The 13,194-nt window shown below is 32.5% G+C and overlaps 4 protein-coding genes across 5 annotated transcripts in view; 2 read left to right on the top strand and 2 right to left on the bottom strand.

Annotated features, from left to right (window-relative positions):
* The window catches only part of LOC143202340 (uncharacterized), a 32,596-nt gene extending 31,016 nt beyond the window's left edge, over positions 1–1,580 (top strand). The window contains exons 2-4 of the mRNA XM_076413805.1: positions 167–259; positions 987–1,356; positions 1,416–1,580. Of these exons, the coding sequence (XP_076269920.1) occupies positions 167–259; positions 987–1,356; positions 1,416–1,441 (489 nt within the window). The 3' untranslated portion in view covers positions 1,442–1,580. The remainder of the gene's footprint in view (positions 1–166; positions 260–986; positions 1,357–1,415) is intronic.
* The window catches only part of nudC (nuclear distribution C, dynein complex regulator), a 300,536-nt gene extending 297,229 nt beyond the window's left edge, over positions 1–3,307 (bottom strand). The window contains exons 1-3 of the mRNA XM_076413799.1: positions 2,939–3,307; positions 2,796–2,873; positions 2,361–2,744 (exon numbers count right to left, since the gene is read on the bottom strand). Coding sequence (XP_076269914.1) covers positions 2,361–2,744; positions 2,796–2,873; positions 2,939–3,022 — 546 coding nt within the window. The 5' untranslated portion in view covers positions 3,023–3,307. The remainder of the gene's footprint in view (positions 1–2,360; positions 2,745–2,795; positions 2,874–2,938) is intronic.
* Positions 3,308–3,316: 9 nt separating this feature from the next.
* mahj (LisH and WD40 domain-containing protein mahjong) lies at positions 3,317–12,327 on the top strand. 2 transcript variants are annotated; one of them, XM_076413770.1, is made up of 14 exons: positions 3,317–3,675; positions 3,732–3,882; positions 3,946–4,083; positions 4,141–4,444; positions 4,500–5,166; positions 5,225–5,363; positions 5,451–5,666; positions 5,721–7,528; positions 7,611–7,695; positions 7,755–7,964; positions 8,023–8,224; positions 8,285–8,442; positions 8,500–8,569; positions 11,650–12,327. In XM_076413770.1, exons 1-14 carry the CDS (start codon positions 3,566–3,568, stop codon positions 11,811–11,813), a joined length of 4,422 nt encoding a protein of 1,473 aa, XP_076269885.1. In that variant the 5' UTR covers positions 3,317–3,565; the 3' UTR covers positions 11,814–12,327. The 2 variants fall into 2 exon arrangements, with proteins under 2 accessions (XP_076269885.1, XP_076269884.1); XM_076413769.1 differs by having other exon boundaries at positions 11,629–12,327.
* Positions 9,784–13,194, bottom strand: part of LOC143202327 (coagulation factor X) — a 166,319-nt gene continuing 162,908 nt past the window's right edge. The window contains exon 8 of the mRNA XM_076413787.1: positions 9,784–9,929. Within this exon, the coding sequence (XP_076269902.1) occupies positions 9,902–9,929 (28 nt within the window). The 3' untranslated portion in view covers positions 9,784–9,901. The remainder of the gene's footprint in view (positions 9,930–13,194) is intronic.

The following is a 13,194-nucleotide window of genomic DNA, read 5'->3' as shown; positions in this document are numbered from 1 at the left end:
GTTAATAATTACTGCATATCTATTCGTATAATTACATAATATGATTTATATGATGATTTCAAAAAATGCCTATATCAAATAAACAACGTAGATAAGGGTTACGTCAAATCAATTATCTGTTAAAACTTCCACGACAATCTAGTAATCGTATTTATCATTGTTTCAGATCCCCGCAGATCTCGACAAGAGTTGGCACATTCCTAGACCCACACTAGCTCGTAGCTCACAGGGCTCAACTTCAAGTACTAGTAGTACCCAGGTAACTATCATTTATTAACCGAAAACGATTCCTATTCCTATTCGAACTCCTTTCTATATCGACCACCTCGGCAAGTTTTAAATTCCGACAGAATGACGATCTTTTCCCTTGATCTTGGTCGTCACGATACCACCACGAAGGTATACAATTAAATACAATCAATAATAAATAATAAGTAACTCGTCAATGAAATCGCAATGACAGAACTAAAGGAACAGCCACCGTTATTGTGTACAATAACGATCTCAAATCCTATTGTTGAAAGCGAACTGTTTATCAATTGCACAACCCGTCGTTATTTAACAATTAAAGCATTAAATCTGGTTCCCAAAAAGGTCAAGGTGTGAGAAAGATAAAACTATTTTACCAAACACACTACTTTGTTATATGTATTGTTAGTCATTAAACAAGAGAATCTTTACTTGGGATAAAAGACTTGAAATAAGACCGCAAAATTAATTATGAAATATATATGCCCGTGTTTATTTCAATTCTCATATGTCTCTTCCTTTATGTCTCAATCCATCGACATTGTCCTACATTCATTAGGCCTTCCACAACTTCCCATAGTTTCACAATATACCAATGCATTATTCATAAATTAGTAGTAGGTTCGAAATTCCAATTAAATCAGTTCATACCAAGAATAAACAAACAAACAAACACCCGTTGATATTAATCACCCGGATTTTCTATTAAAAATACTAATAAATTCGTACTTTTCTAGAGTGGCAGATCAGGGTCTTTATTACTAACAGCCGCCAATCTAGCTCAAATTCATCAGAAACAGCAGCAAGATGTGGAGAGTCAAGCGAGTGTCGGTGCGATGAGCACCAGAGACCAAAACATCCAGTACTATTTGGAAAGGAATGACCAAGATAATGCTTTCTTGGCTTCACTGCCAAAAATTAACAGAAAACCTGATCCGGACAATGTATCAATTGCCAGTTCGATGCACTTCACTGTGGTGAACATGAACGCTAGACCGAGCATGGCGAAGAGGAGCTGTTGTCGCAAACATCAGCTCACCATCTTGGTTACCACGATGAGTGTGTTGTTCACCCTGGGCATATTAACGGCAATACTACTCCTAGAAAGTAAGCGTATAAAATACCTAAAATAAGTTTAAATATACTAATGGTTGACTTTTTTATAGTGAGGGCCAGGAACCAAAGATACTGATATTAGTCCAAAAGAAAACCACACTTTGCACTAGGTTAAGCCAATAAGTAGCTTTGAGTTCAACGATACCCTGATCCTTTGTAGTGGCATTAATTGTTTTAGAGGAAAAAGCATACGAATGGGCCTTCATATATACAATTTCTAGCAAATAAGGTTGGATACAAATAGAGAGTCCAATATAAACATTCTCTGTGCCATTTTGATAATTCTAGATTAATAAATAAATAAATCATTAATAAATAAATAACCGTGCATGGATAGCATGAAAACCTTATTTCTGGAAATAATTATATGATCTAAAAACTATATATATTTAAGAGGTAGCAAAATGTAACTTACGACCATAGTTACTTAATATCTATAACTTTAGTGTAATCTATACAATGTATCTTAGTATTCATTATTTTTACTGTGATATGTAAAAAGATTTTACTTTAATTTAATTATTGTACAGTATTTATCAGGTATTTATATTTAGTCAAATTTAAGTTTTTCTGTAATCATAAATGCGATTGAATTATTTTCCAAGCTTTATCTGCATTTATGTCTCTTTCAATATATAATAATTATAATAGCAATTTAGACCAGTTATTTATTACCCAATTCCACTATATCCATCACAATAATACTTGAATAAATCTGTGAAAATAAATTAGTATTGAAAAGAAAAGAACCATAGTAATTCAAGAAATGGGATTATTAAAGGGTTAATTTTCCCCTTTTATCAATACTTATTTCAGTGAAATCTATCGGGCTTTAGCCAATGCAAAATATCCTATTTAAAGGAAACTGTACAACGAACATAACCTATAAAATAACCCGCGTTATAGTATTCAAATGTTGAAAAGAAAATAATTTATTAATAATTCACAATTATTACTGCCATTACACATATTTACTATTATAGTTTTTTACTTACCTCAATATCTTGAAGAGTTTGGGTCCATTTATACTTCTCCAAATCGCAACCATTTCCTGAATTCGGTTTTAATTTTCCCTTTTCAGATTCATCCTCATCATCTTCAATTTTCGACGATGTTGTTGCAGAACCAGAAGCAAAAGCATTCGACTTTCCACTATTGTCATCAACGGTGGTTGCTGCTTTGTCATTTTTCTGATCAATTTCCTTTTGGAACTGTTCTGCTTCTTCATCTGTTAATTCCTTTATTTCAGCAGGTTTAACTGTTTCTTCTTCAAGTTTTTTTGCTTTCTTAGCAGCCTCCCTATCTCTACGTTCTTTTAATTCAGCCTCATGTCGAGAACGGCTTACTTTCTCATGTTTTTTAAAGGTATTCATAACCAACTGCAATACAAACAATTAGTTTTTTTGGCCAAATAGTAATTTATTATTTACCTTTTCCCAATCACCTTCATTGCCTCCGGTGAAAAAATCAGTTTTCCTTCCCAGAAACCCAACAAAAGTATCCAATAGCTGAAAAATCCAAAGAATATCTCATTGATTCTGTTTATAGAGGTTAGAGTTAATTCTTGTTTTACCTGATGAGCCCCTTCGGGGTGATGTTGAGCAATACTAAGGAACAAGGTATCAAATTGATCAGTTTTACTACTGTCTCCGCTCATTTTTGCTTAAATCAATTGTTGAAAGCGAACGAAAATATATTTAAATACCGACAATATTGACAAAACAGTCCAAAGACTTGCAAGATATTGCGAAATTTTAGTAACTAAATATCACTAGAATCAGAACAAAAGTTGCTACTCATTAGGAAAAATTATTATATTGTATAACAACAAAGAATGTATACTTAATAAAACGGTTCAGGTAATTGGTTGGTCTTGCTCTACCTATACTTTCTAGAAAAATCTCAATTACAATATAAGCTGTAAAATTATGTTGGCTATACTGATATATAAAGTTACATTCTGAAATGAATTAAACATGGTAATATGTCAAAACTAATATTATTTGTGTGGGGTAGAATGTAGTCTTGTTCATTATCGAGTTTAATATAATTTTTAAAAATATATATTGCTTTTGTTAACAATTGTTACAAGTGTAAAGCAAGATTATACTTTTTGTAAAGTTGATCCAAACAACTGAGAAGTTAGGTTATGTAAGAATACCTCATGCATTATTGTTTTTAAACAATTTTGTCATAAAAAATGGGTGAAAATACGAGTTCCAATATAATTAATGAAATAACATCTTTAATACGAAACTGGGAAGAAGAACATTCACAGTCGAATTATGATCCGGTCCCAACCCTCACAAAGTGACTTTGATTAGTTATATTTTCTTTACTGTGATTATTGTTATACTAAATTTTAGGATGGCGGAGATAATTGAGGTTGAAACAGAAAATTATTTAAAAATGGATCCTGATCCCTTTGACGAACGACACCCTTCTAGAACTGATCCAGATTGTAAATTGGGACAAATTTTAAAAATAATGTTTCGTAAGGATAATTTCATGAGTAAGGTAAACAAACGAATCATTTTTATTAACTAGTTTTTGACTTAATATATTTTGTTATGATTGTAGTTATTGAATGATTATTTGAGAGATACATACTACAGTCGAAACAATATCATAGATAGAGATATTAATCAGCTTAATATTGCTTCATGCCGTTTATTACTGGATTTAATGCCAGGTTTAGAAACTTCTGTAGTATTTCAGGTAAGACAGTTTGAATGGAAATGCTACTTTTGGTATAATATTTTCTATTTATATTAGGATATGGACACACTTATTCATAGATTAATTAAGTGGGTAACAAATTCAATTGAACCACTACAGAGTTACTCAACAGGTGTATTAGCTGCAGCAATGGAGATTCCTGAGATTGCTGCTAAATTTAGAGAACAGAATAGTCGTTTAGTGCCTCTTTTATTACAAAGACTGAAAAGATTAAAAAATTCTTCAGAGTTCACAAAAAATTGTACTAGTGCTAATTTAACAAGGCCTTTTGCTCACTTTTCTTCCATGAAATCACCACCTTATAGAGGAGATGGCATTATAAAAGTAAACACTGTATTATGTAAGTTGATTTATGTCATTAATTATTTTGAAGATTAAGTGTTCTTTTTTTACAGCAAATGGATCTACTGATAGTTTAGAAGATGCTAGAACATCAAAGGATGGTGCCCCAAACGAATCACCTAATAAAAGAAAAAAACCTCCAGAAGGTGAATTTACAAGTCCACAATCATACCAAAATGACCTTCATAGAAGGAAGAGGGTAAAAGTAGATCCTGAAACTGTAGCTCATTCTTCTCATCCAGAGCAAAATATTAGTCCACAAAGAAATCACACTCTTTATGTTGAAACCAGTAATTCATCATGGGCAGAATTGGAAAATTTCATGATAGGAAATGTACAAATATTTCCTCCAACTATAGCTACACGTCAGATATTGATTCTACGTTATTTAACACCAATTGGTGAATATCAAGAATTCTTGGGACATGCTTTTCAGGATAACAATGCTCTTGATTTGATACTATGTTATGTTAATGTCCGTGCCACAAAAGAGGCTCGTTTAGCTTTTGAAGCTTTGAAATACCTTGCGGCTCTTTTGTGTCATAAAAAATTTTCAATTGAATTCATTCATATGAGAGGTCTTGAGGCATTATTGGATGTTCCCAGGCCGTCTATCGCAGCAACAGGTGTATCAATATGTTTATACTATTTAGGTTATTGTGAGGAAGCTATGGAGAGGGTGTGTTGCTTGCCTAAATTTATTATTACTAATCTTGTAAAGTAAGCTTAATTCTGTATATTATATTAATATCAGTAACTCATTATTTACTTTCCATAGATATGCGTTATGGCTGTTGGAATGCTCCCATGACTCAGGTAGATGCCAAGCAATTATGTTCTTTGGGTTAACATTTCAGTTCAAAGTAATTTTGGATGAATTCGATACACAAGATGGACTAAGAAAACTACATAACGTGGTTAGTATATTAATGTTAGCCATATTTGAATAAAACAGCTATTGAACTGGTAAAATTTTTATTATTTAAGATCATTTTGCTTTTCAGATTTCGACATTACCAATTTTATTACCTGACACAGATACGGGACAATTGAATGAAGATCAAGAATGTGCTGCGCGACAAATTGTTAGGCACGTTTGTGTCGCATATAGAAGATATTTAGAAGCTCATTTATATCTTAAAACAGAGATATTTAAAAGATCACAGTTAAGGCCGAGTGAAAAATTAACACCACTTTTACCTGCCCTTCCACCATATAAAGTAAGGAGTATTTTTAATTATCACTAAAAATAATTTTTAATATTAATTTTTTAGGCCTGTAAATTATCTCCTGAAGAAATTCAACAAAATATCGAACTTCTTCTTCAAAATATGCCCTTTAGGTGTCACTGGTCGCCCGTAGATCAACTGTTAAAACTTGGGGGTGTTACATTGTTGCTAAAAGTAATTGCTTTCGCCTACGAATGGAATTACAGTGGGCGGGCAGAAACTGTTCGTTCGGCTCTAGATGTTCTTGCTATTGCTTGTGTAATGCCTAAGGTTCAATTGCTTTTCTGTGAGAAGGTAGATCTTCCAGAAGAGAGTATCACCATTGGATTCAATATAATTCTGGGTGCCGCCGAAGGTGAAATTGTAGCAGACGCTGATGTACAAAAGTCGGCGTTGAAAGTTTTAGTGAACTGTGTTTGTGCGCCGGTCAATCGCGTCGGTGGAACGGTTTCGAGGTTTTCTCAAGGTGCTGCAAATTCGCCAAGCAAGAAACTGAAATATAAAAGTTCAGAGGACTTAATACAAAAAGTGTGGGATTGTGTCAGAGCAAATAGTGGTATAATGGTCTTAATCCAATTAATGAATGTTAAAACGCCTATAACTGATGCTGATTGTATCAGAACACTCGCATGTAAAGCATTAGCCGGACTAGCAAGGTCAGATACAGTCAGACAGATTGTATCAAAACTTCCGTTATTCACTAGTGGACAGCTACAAAATTTAATGCGCGATCCGATATTACAAGAAAAAAGACAGGAACATGTAATGTTTCAAAAATATGCTCTAGAATTATTGGAAAGATTATCTGGTAAGACAAAGTATGGCGGGAATGACTTAGAAGTTTCTTTAGCAAATATTCACAGAATACATAAGGCTAACATAGTAGCTCAAACCAAAATACAATTTAATGATCGCCAGTTGTTACAGTTAATACATCAACATTTAGTTACTAAAGGATTTATTGATACGGCTTCAACGCTAGTTAGAGATGCTAATTTGAGTAGCGCCATCACATCTTTATCTTCACAGCACCCAAGCAAGTTCAGGTACACAACAAACTTAACACCCTCAAGAACGCGATTGAATTTTTCATCGGTACATCGAAGTTTACCATCTTCTAGTACTTCATCAGAAACTAGTCCAACTAGTAATCAGACTCCTAGTTCTCTAACTGCAAATGTGAATGGTGCTACACCTAATCTTGGAACAATCAAATTAGTTAAAAAAGCACCCCTTGTGCCATATTCACCTTCGACACCAGCACAAAATTCGCGTCTTCAAAAACAGGTTTCTAGTGAACCCCATGTGAGACAGCCAGGACATATTTCGGAAGATCGAGAAACATCTGATCTACCAAGAGTTACTTTAGAATCAATTATTACAGAATACCTGACCAATCAGCATGCACTGTGTAAAAACCCAATGGCCACCTGTCCACAGTTTAATCTCTTTGTTCCGCACAAATGTCCAGATCCAAAACCCAAACTTCTTACTGCCAATAATTTTGTGATACGATGCGCTAGAAGAGCGGTCGGCTATCAATCAAAAACTATGGACAAGAAATTTATTCATTCAAGATTTTGTCCAGTGCAAACAATAAGATCTTCAACGGAAGAGGGATTTTTCACCTGTGCCAAATTTTTACCTGGCAAAAATAGTGTTGTCGTGGGAGATTTTAATGGAGATATTCATATCTACAATAAGCTTTCTGCAAATGAAGAAAGTACATTTTCAGCCCATGATAATTATGTTGTACATATAGAACCAAATAAAACTGGAGATCTTCTTTTAACTAGTTCAACGTGGGGCCGACCAGTATCCGCATTATGGGGAATTAAAACTTTTGATATGAAGTAAGCAAAAATAACATTTTTTTTCAAATCATATTGTTATTTATTATTCATTTATAACACAACACTATTCATTTATTTTTAGGGTGCCATTTAATGACGAAGAGCATGTAGAATTTAGTAAGGTACTACAAGATAGAGTTATTGGTACTAAAGGAGAAGTCGCCACAGTAAGATATGTGTAAATATGTTTCATTTTATCATACTTCTTGTTTATTTTTTTCTTTAGATATTTGATATAACCACGGGCAATGTGATAACAAAACTCGTCCCAACTGTTAGCAATCAATATACAAAAAATAAGGCGACTTTCAGTATAAACGACGAGCTTGTATTATCCGATGGTGTCTTGTTTGATGTGAATGCGGGCAAAGCGATTCACAAGTTAGACAAACTTAATCAAAACCAGAGTGGTGTTTTCCATCCCAATGGTTTGGAGGTAGTTATTTCTTAATTACTTTGATATTGTTTTCGTTAAACGTTTTTTCCTACGTTAGATAATCTCAAATACAGAAGTTTGGGACATCAGGACATTCCATTTACTGAAAACTGTTCCAGTTCTGAATCAGTGTTCAGTAATATTCTCCCCTGTTAATAGTGCACTTTACGCCATATCAATGGAGCGGGAGATTAATGAGGGGGATACTGCATTTGATACCAGTTTTAAGACTGTCGATTCCAATGATTATTCCAGTATAGGTATGTTCTTTCTTATAGGAAAGCTGGTTATGAGATTATTAATGATGTTTTTATTTATAGCTACTATTGACGTGAAGAAGAACATCTATGACCTCGCCGTCAACTGTTATGATACTCAAATATCATTAGTCGAAAATCAAGGCATGTATAACTCAGTTCAAGAATCTGTGGTTCGGTTATATGACGTTGGTCGCAGGCGTGATGACGAAGATGAGCAAGTGAGTGATATTATTGCCTTTTATATTACAAACATTTGTATTGTATTTTTATTTTAGGATGAGGAAGAAGATGACGAGGATGATCTTGACAACGATAATAGTGACGATGATGGATCAGATGTGGAAGGTAATTCAACCTTTAATTATTTTTATATGTTGGCACTTTATTGTATTTGCAGTTTATCATTTACATAATCGGAATGAGTTCAAAATATAATTTAATTCGATATTCTCCTAATGTCTATAGTAATAAGTTGTTGATATTCTAAATTTTGATCAAATGTATTTTATATAACTGCTAAACAATATTTCAACATTGAATTCCGAAAAACTTTTGTATAGGGTTTTTCAATAAGGGCGGGTTCATACTGGAAAGCCCGTTACGTACGATGTGTGTCCAAATATAACGGGAATTTTTATTTTTGGAAATTAAATGTATTAATTCATCTACATTGAGGATATCCAATATATGGTCTATCCAAAGTAGCAGTGAACTTACGTCATCTCAATTTATGACGTCGAAACGGTGCAATGTTTCCGTATTTAACATTGGCATTTTACCCATTTTAGTTTATTTTAGCTTTCATATATAACAAAATTCTAATATAGTATATCTAATGCATATATTATAGGAGATAAATTACAGTTAATTAAAGAGCCAGAATAGTTTATAGGTCAGAGTTATCTTATTATTATTACATTGAACTCCTTTCTAAACCACCCATGGTATCCCCTGGAGGCTTAATCCATTTAATTAATAATTATAAAAGATCCAAGAAATGTATTTTATTTACATAAGAGAATCTATTTACCTTTTTATGTTTAGTTCTTGTTTCCTTCATTGCTGTGTTCTTGTCAACTTTTTCTGATATCATTATATTTCTGTATTTCTCCTTAGTCTCTTTTGTTACTCTCTGTATGGTATTTTTCTTGATAAAATTAGATTTAGTCACTTCATTCTTACTAACGCATTTTTTTATATCTGTAAAACGATTAGTATTCATTCGTACATTTTAAATAAATATTCATATATCTAATACACACATATCTATTTGTATAAATCATTGACACTCTACAATATGACTTTCTGCAGTTATCTTATATTAATTATATACTCACCTTTTGCTGTTTGCACTCTCATAACCCTGTCTTGGTATTGTCAGCATTGAATCATAATCCCACACCATTCACTCACAGTCACATTGTGAGCCAGTATTCAAGTCATTAACTAAGTTGTTAATTTCAAATCTAACACTAGTTTATAATTCCACCATTTATCAATTTCTTCCTCTGCGTGTTTGATGAAGATCGTTCAAACTAGGGTGTTATTGTAGACAATCCTTTCCACATATCTAAACAGTTGTTGTCTGTATATTTTTCTCGACCTGCATATCTACTGTAGTAATTATTTGCCAAATCCCATAACAATTTGATTTGTTGAATATGCCATCCATCTGATCTACTCTATGACTTTTTTCAGGCTTTTTCTAAAAAATTAAATTACATAAAACACCATTAAACATTTCACTTATAGTTATCAAGTGACAGTTTGAAATACTTCGTTCTTTAATATTAGTATTTTCAAAACTTAATTTATGTTTTACAAGCCAATCCTTAATTACAGCCTTTGCTGACCACTTGGGATATTTTTTGTTGGGCTTATATCCCTCAAAGAGCATGGATACTTTCCAGACTAACAGTTTCGTGTGATATAATTGTATTAAATTATGTTTATATTGAAAATAATACTCACTGTTTTTAAACATTTCATAAATTTAATCTTGAATAGAGTTAAGCATCAAAGTATGTAGATACTTTCTTTTTGGTAAATCCAAAATTATATGTTTTTTCTTTAATTTGGGAGATTTTAATTATAGTGCCCACGCTATTATTCAGTGCAGCAACAATACAGTAAAATATTTCCAATAATAACCCCAGCAGCTTAATATTTACTAGTATCAATACTTACCCCCCTATTACCCCGCATTTTACTGGTAAGAGCATGCCCCCATTACCGTGTTCCTGGTCGCAGTTCTTGATTAGGGACGTAATCTGTTTCTGATTAATAATTTATTTGGCCTTGGCATTTTCAACCAGAGAAATAAAACATTGAGCAGCGATTTGAAATTTACTAAAACAAGCAAAACGCCAAAACAACGTTTGCCGGTTTATAACTTCCTATTATCACCAATGTTTTGAAGAATTTTGTAGACATTGTATCAGACAGCATTATATCCTTTTTTAACTGGAATAAAATGAGACGGAAAATATTGCCTGGCAATGAAACGAATTTACAAACTGCAATTGGCAATACATTATACATTTTGATGACGTAAGTTTACTGCTATTTTGGATAGACCATATATTCCATATAATTTAATTCCCAATAAATAGTATGCGTTTATGTCTGCACTTCTTACAATTCACAAATACTAGTTGAACTCGTTCTCTATGATAGCCTTGGGCTATTCAACGAATTACTTTTAATCTCATCTATGTTTGCAAAACGACGACCTCTTAAGGTTTTACGAAAAATTCACGAACATGCAATTGAAATTGGCAGGTGCAGAGATGCATTGATTTCTAATCTGACTGTTATTAAAATTAAATTGATTGGGTTTCAATGTTTCATTCTTTTCATATTATTTATATGGTTGGTTGTCCGTTCCACCCGCTGCAATCGTTATCTGTATACTTATAACGTTATACGTTAACTTATACCATTTGTAAATATTTGTTTGACATCTGATTCACCGTAAGTAATATTTAAAATTTCGTTGTTTTCTAACTTCCCATTATTTTATAATCTCTTCTAATTTAAATTCTCTGATCGATTCATTATAAAACTCAAAAATGAAAAATCGCAGTATCAATGCACCTTTTATTTTTTATCAGCAAAATTCGCAGCAATCTAACTTTTGTAAATGCTTGTAGCCATGCATAAAAAATGTGCTTTGTCGTTAAACTGGATTTTTCGACCAAAATTGAACTCTTATCTAACTCTCATTTTGCTACTAAGGCTGTATCATTTAGACGTGATGCTTAATGACTGAGTACTAAGTAACAGGTTAAGCGCACTCGACCAAAACTTTTCCCAATTGAACAACCCTATATTTTTCAATACTCTTGTTTCTCATGGAAAATATCATCCCTGTATTCGGTATACCACAGAGATATTAATTCTAGATCATGTCGTCATAAATTTAGCTGATGAGGATAACGAGAATAATGAAAACAACGAGGATGATAATGGCGATGATGACAACGGCAGCGACAGTGATGACACTACTTGGACCACGTTATCGACCGGTTCTGACGATTCCGACTATTCACTGTTAGACAGCATGCTGAGGGGTTTTTCAAGCAGTTAATATACGTTCAAACAAATAAAAAGTAATATTTTTGGTATGATGATGAAGTGTGCGACGTTATTGAACTATTATAATAGAAAAGTTATTTTGTGATTCAGAATTATTCACTATAGGTACTTGATTATATGCTTTTTTATTTTTATGGATAAACATCATATGAAGAATCTTCAAAATTGTTGATGTACAGGGTCTTTAAATTTAAATCTGACTTCAAAGAACCTGTATTCTGCTCCTTATATGTAGCAGGTTATACTGGGCGCAGAACAATTCTGAATAGTCCGCGGAGGATTAAATATTTCAAACAGTTACATTGTTTCTATTATTTAAATGAACAATTCATATAAGGTTACTGAGGGTAAAGGAAACAATCTACTTTCCTTCTCGTATGTTATTGTGTGGATCAGTTTTATATGTAATGTCATGCACTTTATGTTTGGAATGATATTCTTGTATATATAGATATCTAAGATATTGTAATAATAAAGTTTCATAAATAAAAAATGTAAAGTGATAATTGTTGTTTCATTTAGTTTGTATTATAATAACATTTTAGTAGGTAAGAAACAAGTTTTGGAAAGGAACGTTTGGAAATGTATGGTTTTTGTTTTGATTTTTGTCATTTTCAATGATGAAGTTACAGTAGAAAACTTAGTAAGTAGTTATAATAAACATGCTTAAGGCAAACAGGATATATAGAACGTTAACTGGAGTAACGGTCCTATTACCATGGGTATATCCCAATATCAAAATGGATTTCATGCAAATTATTTTCTTAAAGAAGCCTGGTATTGTCACGTATTTTGTGACAGTATTTTTGTAATTAGACAGACCGAGATCTGTTATCATTTGTGCTGGGGGAGTGTTAAAACTGTTAGCCACAAAAATAATATATGTAATCTAGGTTGGTGATATCAGCGCTACCTCATTATTTCCTGTTTTGTATATAAATTATATGGAAGTGAACAAGGTGTAGGGCATGATAGGATCATTCTGCGTATGAGCAATTAAATAAAATGAATTGTACTTCAATTTAGTGTGGTTATGTATGGCATTTTCATTGTTTACAGAAGTTATTTAGTTAAACGACAGTAAAAGTACCCATACGCATTTATTCTAAACTGGTTTGACATATTCCACAGCTACGCATTGTTGTTTAGGGTTGTTAGATAATCTTTGTTAAGATAATATAATTATTTATTATTTAATAGAGAAAATTAGCAGCAAGCAATTCGAAAAAAACAATGATTAATTAGTAAAATGTTATAATTTTGTAACACTAATTTCATAAATTGCTATGGAACATAGGGATACTTATGTTAAATAATATGAAAACAGTATTTGTTTTAAGATTATAGTAAAGGTACGAATGAAAATGGCCATA

This window comes from Rhynchophorus ferrugineus, unplaced genomic scaffold (assembly GCF_030347505.1).
Source record: "Rhynchophorus ferrugineus isolate W39M unplaced genomic scaffold, kcgeb_rfMv2 rfM9, whole genome shotgun sequence".
In the NCBI taxonomy this organism is placed as follows: Eukaryota; Metazoa; Arthropoda; class Insecta; order Coleoptera; family Curculionidae; genus Rhynchophorus; species Rhynchophorus ferrugineus.
Note: the sequence above shows the minus strand (reverse complement) of the source record. Positions and strands in the feature narration are given on the sequence as shown.